At 41.1% G+C, this 25,576-nt stretch overlaps 1 protein-coding gene and 1 pseudogene across 10 annotated transcripts in view; one reads left to right on the plus strand and one right to left on the minus strand.

Annotated features, from left to right (window-relative positions):
* The window catches only part of Ttll5 (tubulin tyrosine ligase like 5), a 248,791-nt gene that overhangs the window by 91,796 nt on the left and 131,419 nt on the right, over window positions 1-25,576 (plus strand). For 6 of the 10 annotated variants that reach the window (XM_060387885.1, XM_060387882.1, XM_060387886.1 and 3 more), the window contains exons 20-27: window positions 7,419-7,576; window positions 8,513-8,819; window positions 12,594-12,714; window positions 15,322-15,468; window positions 16,490-16,593; window positions 19,669-19,796; window positions 22,386-22,469; window positions 23,003-23,395. In XM_060387885.1, coding sequence (XP_060243868.1) covers window positions 7,419-7,576; window positions 8,513-8,819; window positions 12,594-12,714; window positions 15,322-15,468; window positions 16,490-16,593; window positions 19,669-19,796; window positions 22,386-22,469; window positions 23,003-23,395 — 1,442 coding nt within the window. The remainder of the gene's footprint in view (window positions 1-7,418; window positions 7,577-8,512; window positions 8,820-12,593; window positions 12,715-15,321; window positions 15,469-16,489; window positions 16,594-19,668; window positions 19,797-22,385; window positions 22,470-23,002; window positions 23,396-25,576) is intronic. The other 4 variants (XM_060387889.1, XM_060387890.1, XM_060387888.1 and 1 more) reach the window with 3 other exon arrangements.
* LOC110558206 (derlin-2-like) lies at window positions 1,099-1,791 on the minus strand (annotated as a pseudogene).

The following is a 25,576-nucleotide window of genomic DNA, read 5'->3' on the forward strand; positions in this document are numbered from 1 at the left end:
AACAAGAAAAACTTAGTTTCTCATCCAATAACTTAAGTTATTATTTGTGTGTTTCTCTGTGTATGTTGCATGTGGGTACCTCTGCCATGACACATGTGTAGAGTCAAGGAAGACATTTGTTGAATTGCTCCTCTTCGTTCTCCTTTAGCTGGGTCCTGGGTATCAAAGTCAGGTTGCCAGGCTCGTCCAGCAAGCACCTCTACCAACCAAGTGGTCCTACCAACCACACCAAGCTTTCTGAAACATAAATTTGACTTTTCTTTTAAAGACGTCATTTTGATTGCCTTCTAAGGGAAAAAAATAAACTAGCAGTAGCTTATTTTCAAATGAAAGTCATAACTTTCAAGTCTTCTATAGCTTTCAGTCAAGGAATAAACTTCCTAGGTATATTACCATGAATTTGGAAGTTGGAGGAAAAAAACAAGACAAAAAGAACGTTTATAATCCAAGTGTGGTGGCTGGGACATAAGAGACTTGGGTAGGAATGCTGTGGTGAATTAAAGACCAGCCTTGGCTACTTTTTTTTTGTTTGTTTTTAAGATTTTTATTTATTTTGAATACTCTATGTGTGTGTATATCTGCTCGCCAGAAGAGGGCAGTAGAGGGTATAGATGATTGTGAGCCACCATGTGGTTGCTGGGAATTGAACTCAAGGACCTCTGGAAGAACAGACAGAGCTCTTAACCACTGGGCCATCTCTCCAGCCCCCCTTGGCTACTTCTTTTCTTTTTAAAGATTTATTTATTGTTTATACAGCATTCTGCCTCATGTACATCTGCACGCCAGAAGAGGGCACCAGGTCTCATTGTAGATGGTTGTGAGCCACCATGTGGTTGCTGGGAATTGAACTTGGTACCTGTTTGTGGCAGCAGGACATGTTTCTCCTGTTTTTGGCTCCAAGAGCTTATACTTTCAGTACCAGCATAGTGAGGAACCCCTGGCAAACTGCTGGACATGTGCAATCCTGTAAAGTGCTTCTGGAGTTAAAGTCTGTCAAGCTGTCAGAAGTGCTCACACTTTTGCAACAAGGGTAGAAAAATCCCAATGGGCTTTTCACTGAGTTTTTCTCTGGTGGCTCTTGTAATTGGCACAGCTGCTTTACCCTCCAAGGTGCTGGCCCTCACCCCAAGCAAGCAAAGGCTCCTGGCCACTCTTTAGGTAGTGGGTTGTAGTTGGGATCCTCATCTGGCATATCAAAAATTGTCCTCAAAATAGATGGTGTTTTCAGAATTCTTATTCCACCATGCTGATTGGAAAATAATATCTTTCAAGAAAAAAACATATTTCTTGAAAAAAAATATTGCCCAACTGCAATACCCAAAAGGTCCACAATAATCGGATTCCCCAACAACAAGGAAAACCCCATGAGCACGCAGGGCAGAAGGGGGGCCTGGAAGTTTAGAAGACCAAAGAAGTTCATGTGGACATAGGGGTTCCTTTGGTTCCACATTATTGTAAAGGCCTAAAAAAAAAAAAAAGCGTAAGCTCACAAACGAACCAAAAAGAGTCACTGAAAAGAGCCACTGAAAAGGAACATAAAAACAAAGTCTGCCGTCGACCACAGAAAGAGCCTTCTTCTAGCATTTGACAGTAACGAGCCAGAAGAGTCATGTTAACAAAAGAGACTGAAGTGTAACTGAAAAGGGGTGATCAATTGCAATTGCTGGAACAGGAGGGTGTGGCAACACAGCTGCTCACCACGGCTGTGGCGCTGAGGACACAGGCAACAGTGTAGGCACGGCTGACTGGCGGGATCTACACGCACTCCAGCCGGAGGCCCTGGTCCGCCATCTTCCCCACCACTGAAACAACACATTTCTAAATAGTTAACGGGTATCAAGAGGGACATCATGAAGGAAATTAGAAAGTATCTTGACATCCTTAATAATAAAACGTAAAATGCATGATTTTCAGCTTAAGTGCTACCTTGAAGGATGGTTGTAGCTCTCAGTGCTGATACTGCAAGCTGAGCACAGAAATAGGGATGGTAATGTGCCTGCCGTCCTAGATGCTAAGGCAAAGGCTTAAGGCTTCAGAGCCAGCTTTGGGCTACAGATACCAAGATTTGTCTCAAAATAAAAAGAAAGCATGCAAGAAAGAAAGGAGGTGCATGGATTACAGGTGGCGCGCGTCTGTAATCCCAGCCTCAGGGAGGCAGAGGCAAGTGGAGCTCTGTGAGTTCTAGGCCAGCCTGGTCTACAAAGAGAGACCTGGACATCCATGGCTGCAACACAGAGAAACTCTGTCTCAAACAAACAACAACAACAACAAAAAACAAAGACAAAAACAAAAAAGCAAACCAAAACAACAACAAAAAGAATGGGAAGAGGAAGGACTCTGAGGACTGATGTCACAGATCAGAAATCCATCCTAAGAAACTACACTGCAGAGCAGAAAGATTAAGAGTAAGTAGAAGTGAGGGGGTCTGGAGAGATGGCTCATCAGTTAAGAGTACTGTCACCTCTGCCAGAGGTCCTGAGTTCAATTCCCAGCAACCACATGAAGGCTCACAAGCAACCATACTGGGATCTGGCTCCCTCTTTTGGCATTCAGGTGTACATGCAAATAGAGCACTCATACACGTAAAATAAATAAATAAACCTTTTTTTAAAAAGTGAGGAAGTAAGAAAAGGTATAAAGCACTTAAATAGTAGAGAAAATTAACAAAGCCAAAAGGAAAAGAGACCACTAAGTGCCAATTCAGATAAAGAGAAGATGGCATATGTCTAGATCAATAGACAAAATGGATCCTGTGGAAGAATGTTAAGGAAATGTTACTAATAGAATTATTCTGTCATTCTGACAACTTAGTTAAAGTGGCTAATCTCTTTGTTTAGGATAGCACTGATGGACTGAACAAAGCTGAAGTAGAAATTCTTCAGGGCTTTGAATCTAGTAAGGATATTGGGTTTGTTATAAAAGACTTTCTACAGAACAAGTCCAGGTTTATTGATTTCTGCAGTCAGTAAGAGACCCCGTCTCAAGGGAATAAGTCAGAAAGCAATAGAGGAGGACATACAGTGTTCTCTTCTGGCCTTTGAGCGCACACATGTCCACATGCTCCTGTACACACATGTACGCATACACTATATATACCATACATGCAGAAGACAAAGGAGTAGGAGGAAGAAGGGATAAGAAGATCACTATCCCAAGACATTTACAAAATACTACAGCACATCAGGGCACTTAGTAAAATTCTGGGATACAGGATCAATGTGCTAAAATCATATTTTAATATACTATTTTAATCATATTTTAATATACTGACAGCAGAAAATAATCAGAAAGAAATTTGAATTGCTTTTATAATAGCATTTGAAAATGTGATGTACTCAGAAATAAATTTAATAGCTGTACACAAAAAGCTACTAAATATTATTGATTGAAACTAGGAAAACCTAGGTTAATGGAGAGAGATACCTTATTCATGGATTGGTAGACTTAATATTTGATAAAATATTCATTTTTCTCAGATGAATTTAAAGACCCAGTACAATTTCAACCATTGCTAGAGCAGATTTTAAAGAAACAATAACTTTTAAAACTTACAGAAAAAGAAAAAAAAAAAAGGGTGGGGGCAGGGTGGAGGCAGAAAGCAGGCAGATCTCTTAAGTTTGAGACCAGCCTGGTCTACAGAGAAAGTTCCATGACAGCCCAGGCTACACAGGAAAACCTTGTCTTGAAAACAAAACAAACAAGCAAGCAAACAAAAAACTAAGGGACGTGCAAAGAGAATCCAAAGTAATTTTGAATAAGACTCAGAGTCCCTGACTTAAATCCTCTAATGCTCTTTAGTTAAGGTAGGGGCATTCTGATCCCAGAAAAAGACTCATGTTGTGGTCATTTGATTTTGAACAAAAACTCCAGTGTAACCCAAGTGGGAAAGGAAATTATTTTAAGCAAATATGGCTAGAATAGTTGGAAATAACACTTAAAAAAAATTAACTTCAATCCTTGTCCCGTAGAAAGGTGAGAGGTTGTTCATGACACTAAAAATAAAAGCTATGGTAAATGTGAAAAAGTATAGGATGCTTGGGTTTGGCAGAAGTTTTAGACATGACACAGAAAAGAATGAACAAAAATAAATAAATAAATAAGGTTATATTTTTTCAAAATCAGAAGCTTGTCATCAAGGACTATTTAAATGATTAGGCAAGCTATAGACTGAAGATGCTTACCTCACACACATGACAAAAATCATAAAGAATTCTTCAACTCATTTGTGAACAGATGGTGCGAATATAGCTCTGTTGTACGGAACATGCCTAGCACTTGAATGGCCTGGGTTCTTTTTCCAGCACTCCCCACCAAATATTAGATAATTAAAGGGTCAGTCCTGCTACAAATGGGTAAAACTGATCAATAGCTACGTCAAAGGGAAGATAGCTCCCACAGCCAATATGCTTATAATCACAGAGTTGTACATTAAAGCCTAGGTTATGCCACTGAACACCTAGCAATATAGCTGAAGTTAGACTCTACATACCACACGCTAGTGAGGACATGAACTGACTGAACTCCTGCAAACTGTCATCATTACTGCAAACTGGGACAAGCGCTTTCCACATCCAGGTGGGCAGTTTGTTAGCCATGCACATCCCACTTTTATGTTTTTAAAACATAAAAAAAAAATAATTACATCATGAGTTTTACAGATATGTTCATAGTAGCTTTATGTATAATGTAAAGAACCTTGGGTTCCATCTGGAGGGGAGATAAAGTGGATTATTTGGGCAGTGGCCCTCCTATTCACCAGTAAAAATGGGTGAATATAGAATATATATGCGTAGATGGAGCTCAGAAATCTTAGGCACATGCTGAATAAAAGAAGCCTCTGTGTCTGAAGTTTTTAAGCAGACAAAGGAACATGGTGAAAAACTCAGAACACTGATTGCTTGAAAGATGTTAGGGCAAGATAGGCTGGGAAGAGATGTCAGAGCTTCAGGTATTAATGTTAGACTGGAGCATTAGAATTATGGGTGCGCTCCATTATATGAAAATTTTAGGTTATGAAACTAGTATAACATAGTTACTGATTTCTTTCTTTTAAAAATTTATTTTCAATCATATGCATGTAGTACCCACGGAGTCCAAAGAGGGCCTCTGATTGCCTAGCGCTATAGTTACAGCCATATTACATGGGTGATGGGAACTGAACTTGGGTCCTCTGTAAGAGCAGCTCTTAACTGCTCTGCTCTTCTTTAACCCCATAGTTACTGATTTCCACATTGTGATGACATACATATGCAAATGTTTAGAGTTGTCTTTACTGTAAAAATGCTTTACATTTTTCATTGATTGGTAGATGGATAAAGACTATGATCAGATAGATACATCATGAGCTACATATGATGAATTCATCATAGAAACTAGATGTTGAATAACTCTATCTGCTATATAATCTTAGAAATTTCAGTTTTTAAAATATTCTTAAAATATTAGAAAAATAAAATGGACTAAATATAAATAACAGATATTTACAATTTATTTATTGATAATTAAAGTACTAATGCGCCAGTGTTCATGACATGTCATCTCTGTGCTGGTCCATCTCACCATGGATAATGCCAGTCGATAAGGAAGGCCTAATTCTTACCCTGGGAGAAGCTTGAGACTGGTATGTCCCCACTGTTCTGAGTTAGGATGCAGCTTTCTCTCAGGGTCTGGTCGCTGTTTACTAGTGTCCCTAGTAAACTTCTCCATAGCCCTTCACTCTTAGGTTTCATACTGTCAGCAGCCTTTTATTAAAAATTTCCTGTACTATTTTTTCTCTAAAGAATCATGCTCTTAGCTTTGTGAACAGGAATATTCTTTTTAATGCAATAAACATTAGTTTGTGAGCATAAACACTGGACTTTATTAAGATATCAATTGATGAGGAAGCTATTCATCAATTAAGTTGACCTAAAACATTAAGATATCTCAAATCAGGTTACTTTTTACTTTTTAAATTTTATTTACTTAGGGTTTTTGTTTGTTTGTTCGTTTGTTTGTTTGTTTTAAGAAAGGGTTTCTCTGTGCTGCCCTGACTATCCTGGAACTAATAGACCAGGCTGGCTTCATACTCAGAGATCCGCCTGCCTCTGCCTCTGCCTCTGCCTCTGCCTCTGCCTCTCCAGTGCTGGGATTAAAGGCATGTGCCCCCACTGCCTGACCACATGTTAAGCTTCTAAAAGACGTGTCTTTGGAAAGATAGAAATATCACATTTGAGTACACAATTACCACATTTGACCAAGTAGCCAGATATTTGCAAATAAATGGCTTGAATGGTGCTTTTCAGTCTAAGCTATTTATTATTTAGTTGGCTGGTTATCTATTTTCATAGCTCTGTGTGGTTCAGCCTTTGGGAGTATGATGATAGATAAGTTTGAACAGTTTTTGGTTATAGCTACTTGGGATGCTGAGGCAGGAGAATCACTTCAAAAGTTGGCAGTCAGGCTGGGCATCATCGTGATGTCTTTCATCCAAAAGGATGGTGAGATGGTTCAGCAGGTGAGAGCCCTGTGCTTTTTTGTCCACTCCTTGTCTGGACTGGGCCATACATCACTCACAGCCCTAATCTGTGGTTCATCTTTCTAGCACCTGGCATAGGCATTGCCAGGCCTCTTCCCTATCCCATTTCTCACTCAGAAACTGCTGGGGTTGGGTCTTATCTATAGCCTGGTGCCAGCTTCATGCCTGTGCCTATGACTCTAAATTTCTGTGCTCAACACGTGAAAGGATTCTGCCTCTCCCTTCTCTTTGTGGAACAATGTAGGTCCCAAAGGTGGGCAGGAGGTTTGGCATGTCCCCATGTTGTGTGACATTAGACTGGGGAGACCCTCACAGTCTCTGCATTAACTATTGTATACATTTCAAAAGGATGTTTAAATACTAATGAGAAAATTGTAACTAACTAAATAAAATATACTTTATATCTCAAGTCTTAAAATATTACTGCTACCTGCTAGTCCTTCTGATGGTATAAGGGCTTGGGTGACACTTTGTAGTCCACAAAGTAAAGTTATAGCCAATATTACTAGATGCTTAAAGGTATTTCAGTGTTGTCTTCACATGTATTTTTGTTCAGAACATTTAATAAATTGAGGAAATCTTGAATTAATGAAGTGTTAATGTTGACTGTAGTATTCCCATTTACCTGGGAACCTCAAGCACTTTAAAGTTTCCAAGGGTTCCCATGACAGCCTGTTGTCCTTACAGATGCTGGCAGGCTTAGTCTTGGAACGGAGAAGAGGACTTTACTGTCTTTTGTATCTGAGGCTGGCCTCAAACTTGCTGTGTAGCTATAGATGACTTTGAATTTAAGATTTCCTTGCTTCTACATCCTGAGTGCTGGGATTACAAGCATATACCAGCATGCACAGTTTAAGCAAGAGTGCTGTCTGAAGGTGTGCCTGCTGTGTTGTTTCTGCAGAGTGGGTACTGATGGACCACCAGAACTGAAGGTGGAGAGCATGAATTCCAAGGCCAAGCTGCATGCTGCTCTTTATGAGAGGAAGCTACTGTCTCTGGAGGTGCGAAAACGTAGACGACGGAGTGGCAGATTGAGGGCAATGAGACCAAAATACCCAGGTACCTGCCAGTGAGCATTCAACAAACTGTATGATCTGGGTCCTGGCAGAGACAGGTAGCCATTTTCTTCTTTTATACCTAATGAGTCAGAACTGATCACAGAAGGTTAGTTTTGCTCTAGGTAATCTTCCCTGCTCTGAAACTTAATTTTGAAAGGATTATAAAATTCTTAATGTTCAGTTCCTTAATACTTGCATTGAAGACTCCCCAGAGTGAAGTGCTTGTTTTGGCTCCTGCTCTCATTCTACCAGCAAACAAATACTTGATTCTTGAGAAATAACGAGCATCCAGATTAGTGGGTTTTGAGCAGTGCTTCTGGGATGGATGGTTTGGTAATCCCACTCCATTATTTGAAGTTGCCAGGTGGCATGACTATTTTAGATGAAAGAGTTTCTTTCCTATATTCTCCTACATCACAGATGTATTGTTAACTGACCGATTGCTATCAGCTCGGCTTCTCTCCTCTCCAGAGCACCTGTATCAGGCAGCTCATTAGTTCCTGGGGTTTCATTGACAATTTATAAATATTCTCATATATATATAATATGGTTCCTGTTCTTAGACAGCAGCAAGCGTAGCCTCGGAAGCTGTTCCCCCAGTCTTTGTACCTCCATGGAGGAGTTTTGTTTTTGTTTTTGAAAAATCCCCTGACATGCTAGAGAGACTATTCAGTCAAGGGCATTTTGTGGTAGGGAGTGACTTCAATCTTCAATGAGAGAGCCACGGGGTATGATGAGAACTCTTAACTCTAATAGTGATCATTAATAGAGTTGTTAGGAATATAAGATGAGGAAGTTATGTACTTTCTGTTAATTCTGTATCCTGTTGGTGGAGTGACTTAGAAATGGGCTTTTACTAAAAAGATAAAAGGAAGGTGTTGGGAGAGAGGACATTTTAATCCTTTTTTCAGCAACATTAGTGATTCTTCGCATTTAGTGATTACCCAACCAGCTGAAATGAATATTAAAACTGAGACAGAAAGTGAAGAGGAGGAAGAAGTTGGATTAGACAATGAAGATGAAGAACAGGAAGCTTCCCAGGAAGAGTCTGCCGGGTCTCTTGGAGAAAATCAACCCAAGTACACACCTTCATTGACTGTTATAGTAGAAAATTCACCCAGAGAAAATACCATGAAAGTTGCTGAGTGGACTAATAAAGGTGAACAGTGCGGCAAAATTGAGACTCAAGAGCCAGAGTCTAAATTTAATCTGATGCAGATTCTCCAGGATAATGGAAATCTAAGGTAGGTACCTTTGAGAGTGATGGTCGTCAAGCAGGTTATAACTAACTTGTACTGAATGCCAGGTACTGTGTCAGTGGCTTCCCAGTTTCCTTTGGTAATCACAGAAGTCCTGAGAACTAATGACTGGTTAACCATTGCTATTACCACAGAGACCGAGTCTCAGAGAAGTCACTTGTCTGAGGTCAAGCCATACTATAACCCAGGTTTTATAGGCTCAACAGATGCTTGGTTGGCATTAGTCTCACTAAGAATATTGAGGATGAACTCAAGCAGCTCTGGATGAGTGCGTGAGACCCTTCCCGGAGCTGTGGCTCTCACCCCATGATGACACAGAAAAAGAGGGCCAGAGAGGCATCACCTGAGAAGTGACCTTTGAACCAGCTTTTATTGATTGCAGAGTGCTGGAGTAGGTCGAAGTAAGTGGCACAGAAACGGGTAGTATAGTCATTTCTCCAGTCCATCAGCAAACATAGCTGAGTACCTGCTCAGTGCCAGGTATATGCTAGGCTATAGAGCATTACTCCAGAGGGCAAGGCAGGAGTGGGGAGCCTCCAGACTGCTGGGAAGATGGACAGTAAACAGAGAAACATGGTATTCCAGGCAGCGGAGAATGCTTTGAAGATGGTAAAGTGGTGTGATGCAAACAGAGAGTTACTAAGGCTGACTAGCGTACATGAAGAGGTGAGCTTTACATTAAGTTTTTTTGAGGAGTCAGTTCTGCCTCTAACTGCCAGGAGGCAGGTGATTCTAGGTGGACCAAAACATAGTGGCACTGAAATGGCACAAGTCCTGGTATTTGGGAAATGGCAGACTCGGGGACTAAAGAGGTCAGGAGTGTGTGGTAAGGAATTAATCTTTCCCAAAACAGACGCTGGTCGATTGTACATAGGCTTTAGGGAAACTGGCTTTTGTTTCTGGATGGTTTCTAGTAGCTATATGATATAGCCTGACCTTGTTTTAGAAAGTAAATTTTGCATGTATTGTGAGAGAAGAAACTCAAAGTAGAAAGGGGACAAGTAGAATTGTCCAAACCTGTAAGAACTGATGGAAGTGTTGGCCAGAGAGTGAGGTTACAGGAATGAAAAGGACAAGATTTATGAGGTAAGAGTGGCAGAGTCCCTTCTCTGACCAGCAAAAGTATAGCTCATAGGTAAAGGTATTTAGTTCAAGCCTTACAGTGGACATTAATGTTAGTTTGGATTAGCTCAGTGATGGGAGAAAGAACAGAGGAGGAGCACACTTGGGGAATAGGACTGGGTAGGTCAGAACAAAGACCAAGAGGTAACAGTTCAGAGATGGGCTTCAGAGTAGGAGACAGTAACACTGCCAGCAACAGAAGTCAGGTCTGCATAGAGTGCCTAAGACATGTTTGGAAGGAATAAAGGGATGCTTCTGTATTTGTGGGTGGGGAAGCAGTTGTGAGCTGAGGAAATCAGAGAGCAAGTGTGAAGTGGTTGTTCTAAAGAGCTTGCCAATGAAAAAAGGGTGAGACCACATCAAGGAGAGGTAAAAGATACCTGGTTTTCAAAGGTAGGGGTTCTGGAACTTATTTACAGACCTAGAGGAAGGATTTGATGGCCAGAGGATTAAGACATAAGAATGGCTGTATTGGCAGAGAAGGGTCCTGAAAGAAGGTGGAAAGAGACCAGCAGAGGGGCAGCTCTTCTTCTGAGTCATAAAGAATGGACTATAGAACGAGAGCTGATGGAAACCCAAGGGCAGAGAAGCTGAGTGGCCTGGGTGCAGTGGTCTGTGCTTTCTAGAGGCCAGATCTTACACAGGATCTTACACAATGGCCAGGAAGAGGGCGGGGTTAGGTTTGGGAGGGTGCTGTGGAGAATGAGAGTAGTATCTGGGCTCTGGCTTTTGGATTGAGCGAATTGGTTACTCAACTGAGGGCAAGTCAGAGAGTCAGAGACCCTTTCCAGGCTTCAGTCTCCTTTGTCAAGCCAAGATGTTGGATCAGACCAGGATTTCTGAAACTATTTCCTAAAATAGGGTGGGGGGGGTGTAGAGAATTGGAAATGGAAGATGGAAGTGTATTCTGAGCTCCATTCCAGCAATAACATCCTGCTGAGCTGCTGTAGAAGTAAGTGTTTCTTAGTAACTCTTAGGGACTTCACTTTTAGTGAGGAGACTGAGCTTGTAGGAGGTATTGCTGAAAGTCAGCGGACTCCAGACTACTGCTTTTTGTCCTGTGGAATACTTCAGTGGTCCCAGAGCTCTGGGGAAGGCCAAAGCTAGGGTTGGAAACTGCATGCACCACCTCCGTGCATGATTTATCTGCTGAGGATCTGTTTTAAAACCAGCTTGCTTTAATACAAATCCTGCTTATCTCATACTTTTGTCCAGATCTCTAAGTAAGGGGGTATGCCAGTGACTGATCAATGCCTTTGAAATGGTCTTAGGTTAGTCTTCTAGGGGGTCTCCTTGGGACAGTCTATAGGCATGAAAAACTCAGTACCCTTTATTTCATTTGAAACAAAATAAGGATTGAAATTTCAGCTGACAGTAAGTACGAGGGCTTCAGTTGGTGCAGTCAATTACTCAGCTACAGTTGGAAGTATCTACAAGCCGCTGTTGTTCTCTAGACAGGAATAGGAATGTCTTTGTTGGGAACATTTGGACCTTTAAATTCATTGTTTCAAATTCATATTATACTCCCAGAACTGCCCGTGGTAGTAATAGGATTGTAACCTTATTTATAGCTCACTTGCTGGAAGCTCTTACAGTGAAAACTCAAGAGCCAGCAGACCCCTAGCTCAACTCCCCTGCACTCCATTCCCCCAAAACACGCTCAGTCTAGACCCCTTTTATCTCCACTGGATCTCCAGTTCACTTGGTATGAATCCTTCATCTTAAACTTAGGAAACATGAGCAGACAGTGTTCGGTGATTACGTGTGTGAGGATTGGGAACAGAGCTTGTGTTGGGCCTTAATCTTAGCTGATGTAATTTTGGCTACAGTGTCAGGAGGCCGATCAGCTGAAGTAACCAAAATCTTGCCCGAAAGAAAACAGATCTGCTACAGTTAGCTGCTGAAGTGAAAGTCATCACTGTCTCTCTGGTCTGTTGGCTTTCCCACTGCAGCTTGAGGACAGTCTTTGTTTGTCTGTGACCTGGACCACCATGCAGAAAACAGCTGTCCTTGTGGGCTGTTTCACCATCTTGAAGGATATTTTCCCCACTGAACATCTGGGTTTGTCCCTGCCTGTCAGGTCATGTACACAAAGCTCCATTGGACACATTCACTTGTTCTGGGCTCCAGCCACTCCTGACATGCAGTTGAGATATTTGTGACCATAAAATTTGGGCTCAAAAGTTTCTTTGAAGGATTCATCTAGTTGCTGTTTCACAGGCTTTTCCACACTATGAATATTATTTATTCCTAATAAAATCCATATTTATATACTATCTGATAAGTATGTCCTGGAGGGCTTTCAGTGCCTCACCCATTTTCCAATTTGCTACCAATGTCCCATTGAACACTGAAGGCTATATTCTCCCAAGAATGTTCTTAGAAGCTTAAGAAGCTATGTGATGGGCAGGATAAGAGATTTTCAATTTTTGGGTATCCCTCACCTTTGCTAATATCATTGATTCTTGCATGGGAAACGTAGTGTTTAGAAGGGTTCTTTATTCAGTAGTGTCTATATAACAGTTTTTGTATTTTCAGCCATCCTAACAGAAGGATCCTTAAAGGTCACTTGGCAGGTATGTGGTTGGCAGTCTACCATTCTATCTCATAACGATGTATTGTTTTGGATTTCTACAGCAAAGTGCAGGCTCGGTTAGCCTTCTCTGCCTATCTTCAGCATGTGCAAGTCCGTCTGACGAAAGACAGTTGTGGTCAGATGCTCAGTCCCAGCTGGGCTGCCAAAGAGGATGAACAGATGGTGAGACTCTGCTTGCTGGGACCTTTCACTTGTCCTTTTTCTTTCTCTCCTTCTCTCCTTTTATCCCTAATTCAGCAATCTATTCTGATAAAAGAATCATTGCAGGGCTCAGCAAATGAATCAGCAGTTAAAGGGCTTACCATGCAAGCCTAAAGATCTGAGTTTGTTTCCCAGAACCTATGTAAAGGTGAAAGAAGGGAATCTAGTCCACAAGTTGTCCTCTGACTTCTGTATGCCATGTTGCTTGCTTTATTTCCATTATTTTCTGTCCTGAGGAGTTCTGGTAGCTCTTTGGAAGTCAGTACCCATTTCTAAGCTCTCTCAGAAAGTAGCATTCCTCAGCTTAACTTCTTACTTTGCTACTTGTAATTGTGTAAAAAAAAATCTTTTTTAAGGATTTATTATTTATACAGTGTTCTGCCTGCATGTGTGCCTGCATGCCAGAAGAGGGCACCAGATCTCATTATAGATGGTTGTGAGCCACCATGTGGGTGCTGGGAATTGAACCCAGGACCTTTGGAAGAACAACCAGTGCTCTTAACCTCTGAACCATCTCTCCAGCCCCTAAAATTTTTAATTACTAGAATCAACCTTAAATGGCAATTTTGATCTTGTGTCAGTTATGTGAGCATACCCATGATTTAATATTCTGGATCACAATGACAGAAATCAAGTTCTTTGGTAAGATCAGAGCTTGTAGAGGAAGCCACAGTCTTTTTATGGCCTTTTAAAACTACAGACATTACTGTGAGCAGAGAGAGGGATCTTTAACTCTGAGGAGGCTGAGTCTTTTTTCATTTCTAACTTTAATTTTTACTTCTCTCTATATACTGCAAAGTGCATTAAAAAAACACATTGAGCTGGGTGTGGTGGCGCATGCCTATAATCCCAACACTCGAGGAGGCAGAGGACAGAGGATCACTGTGAGTTGAAGGCCAACCTGGTCTACAAAGGGAGTCCAGGACAGCCAAGGCTACAAAGAAAAACCCTGTCTCAAAAAACACCAGATATATATATGTGTATGTGTGCATATTTATGTTGGTTATCCCAAAAAACAAATGATGAATTTAAAGTAGACAATATAACCCAGAGATAAACCTTGTGTGTCCTGAAAAATCTGTCAGCCATCAGTGGAAAATGTTAGATCTGCTCTTTCCAAGTGGAAATTTAAGCCTGCCTTTTTGAAAATTGATTTGTCTGCTCCACTGGGGGGAAAAATGTTTTAAGATAGTAGCTTAAACCACCCTATAGTAAAGACAAAGAGGTCTGAAATCCTCTGCTTATGAGACTGTGTACTCTTTATGCTGGAGAAAACTAGAGGAGGGGGCAATGAACAAAAATCAAATAAAAAAGTCACTTGGAAGAAAAAAACCAAAAGCAGACAAAAAAACCCAAACTAACCATCCTAGTTGTTGGCTGAGAATTTATCCAAGATGTGGGTTTTTCTACAAGAATATATAAGATCATCTCTGCAAACCCAAGTAAACCTTGTGGAACTCCTTCTTGAAAATATACCTAAAGCTACCCAGCAGTGGCTCTTGGACCGGTGGCCTTGCTTATAAGGAACGTAAGCACGTGGCTTCCCTCTCTGATCCAGAGATTTTGTATCTGATGGCTCTGAGGCACCTCACTGCAAGCCCCAAGACCCACCACCTGAAAACAGTTCTATCTCCCTATGGGGTATTGCCCTGCTGGGTTCTATAGTTCCACAAAATTTCTTGAATTTGTGATGTTACAGATGATCCGATTGATATTCTCTCAGCTTCAAATTCAATCCTTTGTCTACATCTTGAGTGAGTGAGGTACAGTCTTCAGCCTCCCCCCCCACACACACACACACTCACATGCACTTCTTCCGGCTTCCTTCATGGTCTTTATATGATGTTTCTTGATGCGCCTCAGATTCAGGACCTTGTCTTTAGCTTGTGGTCCTGTCTTGCTCCAGCTGGAAGTCTTTGCCATTCAGCCCTTTTCTTTCTGGCCTTGGTGGCATTGTTTTCTGTTAGGTTTCTCTGTATGCTGATTTGTTTTGTTTTGTTACATGGTCTTACTTTGTAGCCCAGGCTGGCCTCCGACTTGTCACCCGCTTACCTCAGCATCCTAAGCATGAGGATTATAAGCATGTGCCATCACACTTGGTTCTGTTTTTTCCTACTTTCTCACCTTTGATGAGTTCATCTGCCTCTGTGGTTTGAGTTTGCACTGACTTTGAGTGCTAGATTTCCTAAATGGCCCTTTTTGAGCACCTCATAAGATGTAACATCCACTCTTTGAATTAGGAGAGTTCTGTTTGGATGTATATTGGGCTATTTGTATAACTACTGCCTTATTACTTATTACTTATTACATAGTTACTTGCATCCACATTTGATTTTTTTTTTTTTGTTACCAGCATCCTGAGGAAGAGAATAAGATCCTTTCGTTTTGTCTTTCTGTAGTGTCTTACACCTAACATGTTTGTAAAATGTGCAACATCCCTTTCCTCACATCTCTTGTTGAAGTGCATCGTTGTTTGTCTTCTCACATCTTTTGTTCATCATTGCTTGTCTTCTGAGGCACAGCGTGAAGCACAGTCGCTACTTGCGTCCTCCTCTTTAATTTATGCAGGAGCTAGTGGTTCGTTTCCTGAAGCGCGCATCAAGCAACCTCCAGCACTCACTCAGGATGGTGTTACCTAGTCGGCGGCTGGCACTTCTGGAGCGCAGAAGAATCCTTGCCCACCAGCTAAGTGACTTTATCGTCGTGTACAACAAGGTGAGTCATTGCCTGATAGTCTTACGCGCTGGCTCATTATACCCTGTTGGGAACAGGCCAGTCTACTTTGCTCTTGTTCTCTTGGCAGCACCATCCCCGTGTGGCTCTCATGGGCAGTCCAGCTAGGCTGAAAAACTACTACTCCTGAGGGCCAGTGGCTGTACTTAACACTTAGGAAAGTGCACATTTCTTCTGTGCTCTGAGAAAGGCCCTGCCGTGTCTAATTGTATTATAATATTGTGCCTACAGACGGTGGTGAGTTGGCCATTTGAGAGTGAACTTAAACTGTGAACTTAAAGTGACAGCGTGTATTTCTGTTTTGAGAGGCTGAGATTTTCTTCTCTGAGATACTTGAAACAGGGGTATGATTTCATACCTACTTGATACACTTAATTAGAATTTTTCCAAAGTGTCTTGTATCTAAGTTCTAGAATCCTTTTAAAAAAATATTTTGGGGAGAAAAAGTATGGCCACCATGTAAAAGAAAAAGCTGAGCCTTGGAAATTGACATGGCTTTTCTGAAATTACATGGAAAAGCTAGCAGACACACACTGTCAGCACGCTACACCTGTAGCCACAGTTTACTCCATATTGGTTGAGAATTGTTTTGTCTTACACAAGTCAAAACACAGCTTAGAAGCTGATCTGAGGGACTCTTCAAGACCAGTCCTCTTGTGCATTGCAACAAAATATTGTGTCTGTTGTTCAGCCGCACAGTAAAGTTGCAATTTTCATCCCAGATGTTGCCATAAGAGGCTCTTTATCTATGAGCTGTATGAGTAGAAAGGAAAAACATGATTAAAAATTATGTTCTGCCACTGTTAATTGGGAATTTCAAAACATTTCATGGAATAATGACCAAAAGTAGTATGTCAGATTATATATAGGTGGTGAAAGTATACAAAGAATTAGAGTCTTTACTGTAAGGAGCCATTAACCCAAGATAATGAAAGCAGATGGAGCCCATTTATAGGAGTCAGTTTGATTTTTGTTGTTTTTCTCTGGGGTTGGACATGGGTAGGAAACAGAACAAATGGCTGAAAAGAAATCAAAGAAGAAACTAGAAGAGGAGGAGGAAGATGGGGTGAACGCAGAAAGCTTTCAGGGGTTCATCAGACAAGCAAGGTACAGGTCACTGTTGATTAGTAACATGCCCTTCCCCCTCCTGAGCTGCCCATTGAATCACCAGTGGCCTCTTGTTCCTGATACATGGATATGAATAAACTCAGTCCCCGAAGCAGGGAATGTTTTCTAGGTTTGGCCTCTCCATATCTTACCCAGTTGTGTTGCTGTTGTCATGACTTCAGTTATCAAAACAATGCTGTCTGGTGTCTGGGCCAGAGTTCTAGACAGCCTTCAAAGCACACAAGCCTGAGAGTATTGAAAGCCTCTTGGAAATGTGAAACTAGGGGCTTCTAGTGTTTCCTGGGTCCAGATTTATTCCTGATGCTGTGGAGATGACCAAATTTTGCCCACATCGAGTAGGGTGAGAAATTGGCAGTTTCTCAACACTGTGAGGATCACGCCCAATTTATATAAAACAGAAAAAAAAAAATTCATGCTTAGGGTTGACCTTGAGAAATTGAAAATCTCTGTGTAGCTCTGTTTTGATGTAAGCCAGCCAGTCCATTTTGCTCACTGACATTGTATTTCCAAGGGAAGATGTAACAAAAACACTTTATTTTAACTTTTGTAAAATCTCAGAATGAAGGGCCTTTTTAAATTTTAATTAGTTGTCAGGATGGAGAGTTAGTTCAGAGGTTAAAAGCATTGTCTGATATTGCAGAAGACCTGGGTTCTATTCCCAGCACCTACATGGTGGTTCCCAACTATCTCTAACTATAGTCCCAAAGTACCTGACATTCTCTTCTGATCTCTGAGAGTACTAATGATGCCTGTGTGCATATAGACAGACAGGGAAACAGTCATATATATAACCCCTTCCTCCCCCCCCTTTTTTTTTTCAAATTAGAGACTTGGGCAGAAACTACTAAACTAAACAGAAAAGCAACTCTAAGCCCTTTAAATTAGGCTAAGGTTGTCCAAGTCACAGTGGGTAGGCTTTCCGAAGAAAATCAACATTACATTATTTGTGAAGTTAAATTAGGTAGTGGTTTATCAGTTGCTAACATTGAGGTCCTTAGTTACGTCCTTGTACAGACCTCATTCTGGCCTCAATGTCTTGTGTTTTAGGTGTGCAACAAACATGTACGTCATTTTGTGGGGTCTATAGTTGTATGTACTATTTTGTGGACATTCTGAAGTTACGAGTAATACACTTGAGAAAGCAGCTCTAGAAAAGAAGCAAGAGCCATCTTCCCACATCCTCTTATAAAAACAGCAAAAGCAAAAAAGGATAAGATGGCTCAGTAGGTAAAGGCACTTGCCCTCAAGCCAGAGACCAGAGTTCATTCCCAGGACCCATGTGGTAGAAACAAAAATACGGCTCCTGCAGGTTGTCGGGCTGTCCTCCACGCCTGTACCGTGCATAGATGTACTCACACACAAAGTAAATGAATAAATGAAAAAGATCAAAAGCAGGAAAAAAGCCCAGTTGGCCATGGTGACACACACCTATGATTCCAGAGCCAGGCAGATCTCTGAGTTCAAGGCCAGCCTGGTCTAAAAAGTGAGTTCCAGGACAGCTAGGGGAAGAAAAAGCCTGTCTTGAGAAACCACCACCAATGACAAAAAGGCAGAAAAGACAAAAAAGTAGATGATACCAAGAAAATAGGGTCTTAAAGCAAAAAAACACAAACTATCAAAAAAGAAAAAAAGAAACCTAATTGGATACTAAATGTAAACTGTATATATTCTAAACAAATAGAGAGTTAGAGATGAAAATACATTTGGTTGTATTTATCATTGATTATAACTTAAGCAGCAGTTGCTGGGACTCTGTAGAGTGGGGTCTTTTAATAAGTCAGGGTAAACACAGGGTTTCTTCAATAGGCTAACAAACTCAAACGCCTGTAGGAAGGAGGCAGGAAGACCTAAATGAGGAAGTGGGCAGAGGTTAGGCAGGTACAGAGTGGCTTGTAGTTGGGCCAGCTATCCCTTGCCTTCCAATAGTCTGAGAAGGGCCAAATCAAACACTGCTGGAGAGAAGCAGGGCCCAGTGTAACCCCAGCTGTAGATCCTTGCTGGTTCCTAACACTATTTATCTTGTGCTGCTTTGCTCCTTGGGGACCTGAGGGTTTCTAGAGATCCGTAGATGTGGTCTCCTGGGTTCTCATTAGTGTGTTCTGGAGACAGCTGGTGGGTTGCTTCACCAACTTGAAGTCTACCTATGTGGAGTAAAGCCAAGCTCCAGGCATAAAAAAAAATGGCTATACATAAGGAAGTGGCTGTACATGCTGAACATCCCTGAATTCTCACTTGTGAGGCCTTTGGCAATGAAGTCTGTGCATGTTAAGTTTACTGCGAGGCCCACCTAAACTCTCCTCTGCTTTCTGACACTTTACATGTTGTGGCTAATGTAACATGCATAGTTTCAGTAATTCTAAGTGCCCATCTAGTTCTGTCTCACGCTTTGTTCAGACGATTACTGATCTTTTCTGTGGTCACACCAGATCTTCTTATTTCCGATGTAACTAATTAAAATGACTTGTGGCCATTTTCTGAAGATACTTCAGTTATCTAGAAACTGGGCAGATGCATTGAAAACTGCAGCCAGGTGACAGTTGCACTCTGTGACTATGAATAAGCCTTTTATTTTATTTTTTTAAAGGTGTATCCCCCCCCCCATGTGTGTGTAAATTGGAGAGATGTTATCATACAAAAATAGGTCACTGGTAAGCTTTGACCCAACCTGTGGTTTCAATTCCTTACCAAGAATGTGGTTATTCAGTAAAACTTCCTGTAGGTGACTACCAAGTGCTTGAAATGTGCATAGTGCAACTCTGGAAAAGAATATTCTAATTTACTTCATTCTAACTGAGTCTAAACAGCTCCATGTAACTAGTGGCTGCTTGATCAGATAGTGCAGATGTAGAAAATCTATGCATTAATAAAACCTTATCATAGTGTCCATTTCCCCTGCTGCTTTCATTTATGCTTCATTTTAAACATCTGTTAACAGGGAGCTTTCAGCTTGTGTGTCTCCCTTTCCCTTCTCCTGCCTACTTTTTCCATCATAAAATGTCAAAAGATTTTCCAGAGCAGCTTCCTGTGCTGACCATACTCTCTTCTTCATTTCAGTGAGGCTGAGCTGGAGGAGGTGTTGACCTTTTACACCCAAAAAAACAAGTCTGCCAGTGTTTTCCTGGGGACTCACTCTAAAGGTTCTAAGAACAGCAGTAGTTATTCTGATAGTGGGGCAAAAGGTGGTAAGTATGCCAGCGAAAGAGTGACAAATGCAAACATGTGGAAAGTGGAGCCGTGCAGAGAACTGAGAATAAAAGTTGGCTGAACACCCGGCTCCAGCATGACTGGACCCTGCTGCCTGGCCAGGGCAGGAGGGAGGGTGGGGTACAGCTTTCTGTCTTTAAAGCAAAAGGAGGGCAGCCTTTACAGTTTCATTTTCATTTTTAATGGCAGCAACTGGGTTTGTGGTTTTCTTTTCTTTTTGAAAACCTTATATTTAATGAGCACCCATCTTCCTTTCTGCTTCCACACAGCATGTAGAACAGGCTCCATTTTCAAACTTCATTACAGCTAAGAAAAGTCTCTGGGAGTTGAGCGTGGTTCACGTTCCTTCTCAGCTCCCAAGGCCTGGCTTTAAGCCATCATCTGTCCGATTTTGCTCTTAGTCTCTTCTTCAGACATCCTCTAGTCCATGCAGGCCTCTCAGCACTATTGGCATCTTGGATGGAGTTTTGTTGTTTGCTGTTGTGTGAGGCTGTTCCAGGCCTAACGAGGTGACCGATACTCTTGGTCCCAAGCCCCAGAAGCTGTTGGTTTTCTCCAGGCATTGTAACATTCCCCATGTGTCTGAAAGTTCTTGCTGCGGAGGAACACCATTCTTAGAGATTTGAAATCCATTGTGGACTACACTCTCTAGCTCCTACTCTCGTAAAAACACATAGCAATCACTCTGTAGCAACACACGCTATGCTTTCTATGTAAGATTCATTTCAAACCTGGACGCAAATATATCGATGTAGGTATTTTATCAACATTTTAATTTTTATTTTTATTTTATGTATTTGAGTGTCCTGCTACATATATGTCTGCGGACTGCATGTGTGCCTGGTGCCATGGAGACCAGAAAAGGCCATTGGCATCAGATTCCCTAAAACTACAGTTAAAGAATGTTGTGAGCTGCCATGTGGGTGCTGAGAACTGAACCCGGGTCTTCTGCAAGAGCAGCCAGTTCTCTTGTCAGTATTTTAAGTACTGGATTCAGTCTCACTATTCCTAAGGCTCTCTCAGTCTATTATGAAAATATTCTGGAAAATTGGCCATTTTAAATGTAAAATGAGGTTTTCAAAGAAGCATTGTTGCTTTTGTTTTGTGTTAATAGGGCTGGGGATTGATCCCAGAGCCTCACAGTCTAGACCGGCCCTCTACCATGGAGCTCCAGCCCCGCCCAGTGTTGTAAAGCTCATTTAGGCCATTCTGTAAAGCCCGCCTAGGAACTGTGTTGCTCAGTTGTATTTTTAGTAGTCCTCTTATGTCCAGCTTCCTCCTGGAGCTTATTTCTAACTTCATTTTTATGTGTCCATTCTTCTTTCTCTTATTTTTCATATTTTGTGTTAGCTCCTCTGATAGCTGCTAGCAATTTAATGACCGGGGCCATTAAAAGCCCTTGTGTTTATAAAGTGTTTTGAATGGAGTTTATTTTGGAAGGGAGACTGAGAAATTTTTACAGTAAGGTTGGAGTAGGGAAAAGTGTTTACCTGGTGAGATGGTGCCACATAGGCATTTGTGTGGCTGTTTAATCCCTTGACACTAATGGAGGAGCCCTAGCAGTTCCTGCTAAGACAGATGGGTCATTTAAAATTCTCGGATCTGGGTTTTTGGTTTGTTTGCCTTTTTTTTTTTGAGACAGGTTTTGTTTGTTTGGTTTTTTTCTAGACCTCGCTGGCCTTGAACTCAGAGATCCTGCCTCTGCCTTCCCAGTGCTGGGATTAAAGGTTTGTGCCATCACTGCCCAGCCCTTTAGATTTGTTTTTTAATGACTGCTTTTATATCAGAGGATCAATTCTTGCTTTATCTAGTGTATAAACCTAGAAAGGGTTATGAAGGTTTCAATCAAGAAAAAAAACACGTGATAGTTTGGTATCTGGGTTCATTTCATAGCTGAACAGGCAAGTAACAGCATTATCCCTGCACATGGTGATAGAGAGGACAGGATCCACAAGCCCTTATTCATCTTTCTGAGAGATTCTCATACTTTTGTATGTATCTTCCCCTTGACACAGATTTTGATACAGTTCTCTAAGTGCACGAATAGCTTTGGACTGTTTTGTTTCAGAATTCTGTAGAAGAGAAAAACTGCTCCAGTGGCAACTGGTTCTGTTATTGAATATAACGATCAACCTGTCTTAGTAAACTGAGGCACATACTTTAGGATACAGAGTCACAGTGGTACACTAACAATTAGTGAGCCTGTGCTTGCATCTCACAGCGCTGCTCTTCGCCATGCATGTTGCCTTGGCTGCAGCAGGCCCTGCCAGCCATTGTGATCTCTCATCTCCGCACCCCTGCCTCAGTCTGGAGTCTTGGTGGAAGCACCTGACTTCCCTTTACTTATTTCATCTTCCAGTCCTGTCCTAGCTGGGTCACAGTCAATCTTGCTTTGGGTTTGAGTATCTGTCCTTGATTTAGTGAGACGGAGCTACCCGCCCCAGGTGTTACCATCCTTAAAGGGTGTGCTGGGATGTGTAGTGTTTCCCAGCATTGAGTAATACTTGTGATTCACGTTAAGATTTTGATGAACAGAAGTGCCCTAAGTCCGTATTTTTTTATTTCAGATCACCCTGAGACAATACATGAAGTGAAAATAAAGCAGCCCAAACAGCAACAGGCAACAGAAATCCACTCCGATAAATTATCTCGTGAGTAGTGTTTGAAACACACATTGCTCTCTGACACGCCTGTAAAACGAAGAACAGTTGTCAGGTGTTATTTTAAATGCATGGGACAGCATTCCCCAGGGAAGTTTCCTTTTGTTCTTCTTTTTCCCTTAGAATTTCCTCCTGACTATCAGTAACTTACTTTCCTTCAAAAGCATTTTCCATTTTCTTTAGAAGTTCTGTGCACTTTCTTTTTTCCCAGAGGTTAGGAATTAGCTGCTCCTTGTAGACACTTTGTCCTGCTTGCCTGACATTTGTAGAATGTGCTTGCTCTGCTTTGTGGGGGAAGTCTGAAGCCTTTAGGAAGGGTTAAAAATATAGTAAAAATCTTGTTACCAGGCTGTCTCTGGTAAGCAGCATTTAAGTTCAAGATGAATACTCACTAAAGCCTGCATGATCTGTTTCATGTTAACATTATTTTGATGTTCTAAAATGTTTATGTGTCATAGAGATTGTATGTTTATTTTTCCTAAAATGACCTGTTCTTTTGTTTTGTTTTGTTTTTGCTTTAATAGGATTTACCACTTCAGCAGGAAAAGAGGCTAAACTAGTCTATACCAATTGTTCTTCTTTCTCTGGTCCTGCTGCTGTTCTTCTGCAGAAACTTCCCAGCACCCATTTGTCATCTATTATCACAACTTCTGCCCTCCCGTCAGGTCCTGGCCACCATTCTTCTTTATCTCAAATTTCTCCAGCTATCCCCAGCATGCCTCACCAGTCAACACTTTTACTGAGCCCAGTCCCTGACAGTGCTTCTCCCTCCATACACACTGGGACCCAGAGCATAAGCCCTGCTGGCCTGCCCCGCTGTCGATCAGGCAGTTACACCATTGGCCCCTTTTCCTCTTTCCAAAGTGCCGCCCAGATCTATAGCCAGAAACTGTCTCGTCCCTCTTCAGCAAAGGCAGGTGAGTGAGAAAATGAAGACCTGCCATGTCAGCTCCCCCCCAGCCCCATGAAAGCAGAATGCCCTCTTTTCTCTTTGCCTTTTCTTTTGCTGCCTTCTGCTGTGACAAAAGAGGGGTCTTGCATTTTGCCCACTAGCATTCCTTCACTGACACAGAATGAAACAGGGCTGCTCCTAGGTACTGCACAAGAGAGATGAAGAAGGCAAGGCCTGTAGATCTCCCACTGCAGATGATCAGAGACCTGTGACGTTTCTCTACATTCTTTCTGAATCAAGTAGTTATTCCTGACATCAGACAACTTAAAAATGATCTGACCAGAGAACTCAAAAGATAAGACATTTAATTTTAAATGAAGTAGACCCATATTATCAGTAGTTTTCTTTCCCATTATTTCATGGTGTTGGGGATTGAACCCTGGACCTTACATGTGTTAAACAAACATCCTACCAGTGAGCTATATCTCCAGTCCATTTTTCTCATGACAGCTTCAGTGAGATAATAACCCCTACCTGGAAACTTGGTGATTTTGTATAGCTTCAGTGGTTTTTAGTGTGTTCACAGATTTGTACACTTACCACCACTGCTTAACTTCATAACACTTTCTTTTCCCCTTAAAGAAACTCCAAGTCTGTTAGCAGTCTTTCTTCTTTCTCCTAGCCTCTGGCAACCACTGGTAGCTTTCTTTTTCTACAGATTTGTCTATTCTGGGCATTTCACATAGCTAGAATTACTCAATAAATGGTCTTTGTGATTGTCTTCTTTTACAGAGTATCGTGTTTTCCAGGTTCCTCTGTGGCATAGCATATATTATGCTTGATGCTTTCTAAATAGATAGGTGGTGTTCTGTTGTATGGCTATACAGCATTTGTTTTTCTGTTTGATAGATGGTGAACATTTTTCCCACTCTGTCCATTATGAATATTGGTGCTATAAGTCATGTTGTAACATTTATGAGAGGACATAAGTCTTTATTTTCTAGCTAGAGTAGAATTGCTAGGTCACATGATAAATTTCGTGAGTCCTCATTTTGATGAAGCATGTCCTTGCTAACATTTAATGTCTTTTTGATTTTACCCATCATAGAATATTTGGGTTAGAATCTATCTAATCTGTCTCTTGTATAGAAGGGTTGTGATTTGTATTTCCTTAACAGCTAATGATGTATTGTTTTTTTCATGCCTTGTATATCTTTGTAGGGGAAATGTGTATTTGATTTCTTTGCTAGTTTTTAAGTTGAGGATTATCTTTATTATTGAGATGTGTTCTTTATGGATTCTCCATAAAAGTCCCTTAGAAATAGTTACTCATTAGAAATAGATAATCATTTAGTGAGACTGTTAAAGAAAAGAGAGAAGACAGGATTCCATTCCATTATACAAGGAATGGAGGAACAGACAAAGATGCATAGATGAGAAAAAATAGGATATTATCAACAGCTTTATTTCCTCCAAGTTGAGACAGGCAAACTTAATTAAAAATGTAATGTGTAAAACTGACTCAGGATTATGAAGAAAGCCAGTATAATCCTATGTGTATAAATAATTGATAGAGTGCTTAAAGTTCTTCTCTGGGCAAAATCATAAGGCCCAGATAATTTGATAGGTAATTTCTAGTGCTCTTTCTATAAGTAGATAATTCTATTATTAAAAATTACTAGAGAATGGAAGAATACTTTTTAACCCCTTTTGTGTGACTGTATTTGTCTTGATAACAAATGCATATGCAGAAATTTTAATCAAAATAAAAGCCTGCCAAATCTAGCCACATCAGAAAGATGTGTATCATAAGCAAGTCTACCCAAAGAGTGCGGGCATGGTTTAGTAGTAGAAGACCCGTCATTATCACCTGCCACACTGACAGATGAAGAAGGACACTCCTGTCACCACTGGAAATTCAGAAAAGAGTTGGTAAACTCCAAACGCATTCATAGTAATTCTGACTACTGAAAAAGGTCCCTGTTAGCCTGAAAAGGCTGTCCCAGACCCGTAAATATGTCAGTCTAAGTGAGAAAATGTTTACTGTGTTCCCGACTACCTTATGGACAAGATGAGGTTGCTCACTAATGCTGCTTCTGGTCAGCACTTTACTAGAAGGCAGAACCAACATAAAAGATTAAAAATAATAATAAAACCAATGTGATAAAATTTAATTGCAGATAATGTTTTATGTATATCAAAAACC

This window comes from Meriones unguiculatus, chromosome 7, assembly GCF_030254825.1.
Source record: "Meriones unguiculatus strain TT.TT164.6M chromosome 7, Bangor_MerUng_6.1, whole genome shotgun sequence".
In the NCBI taxonomy this organism is placed as follows: Eukaryota; Metazoa; Chordata; class Mammalia; order Rodentia; family Muridae; genus Meriones; species Meriones unguiculatus.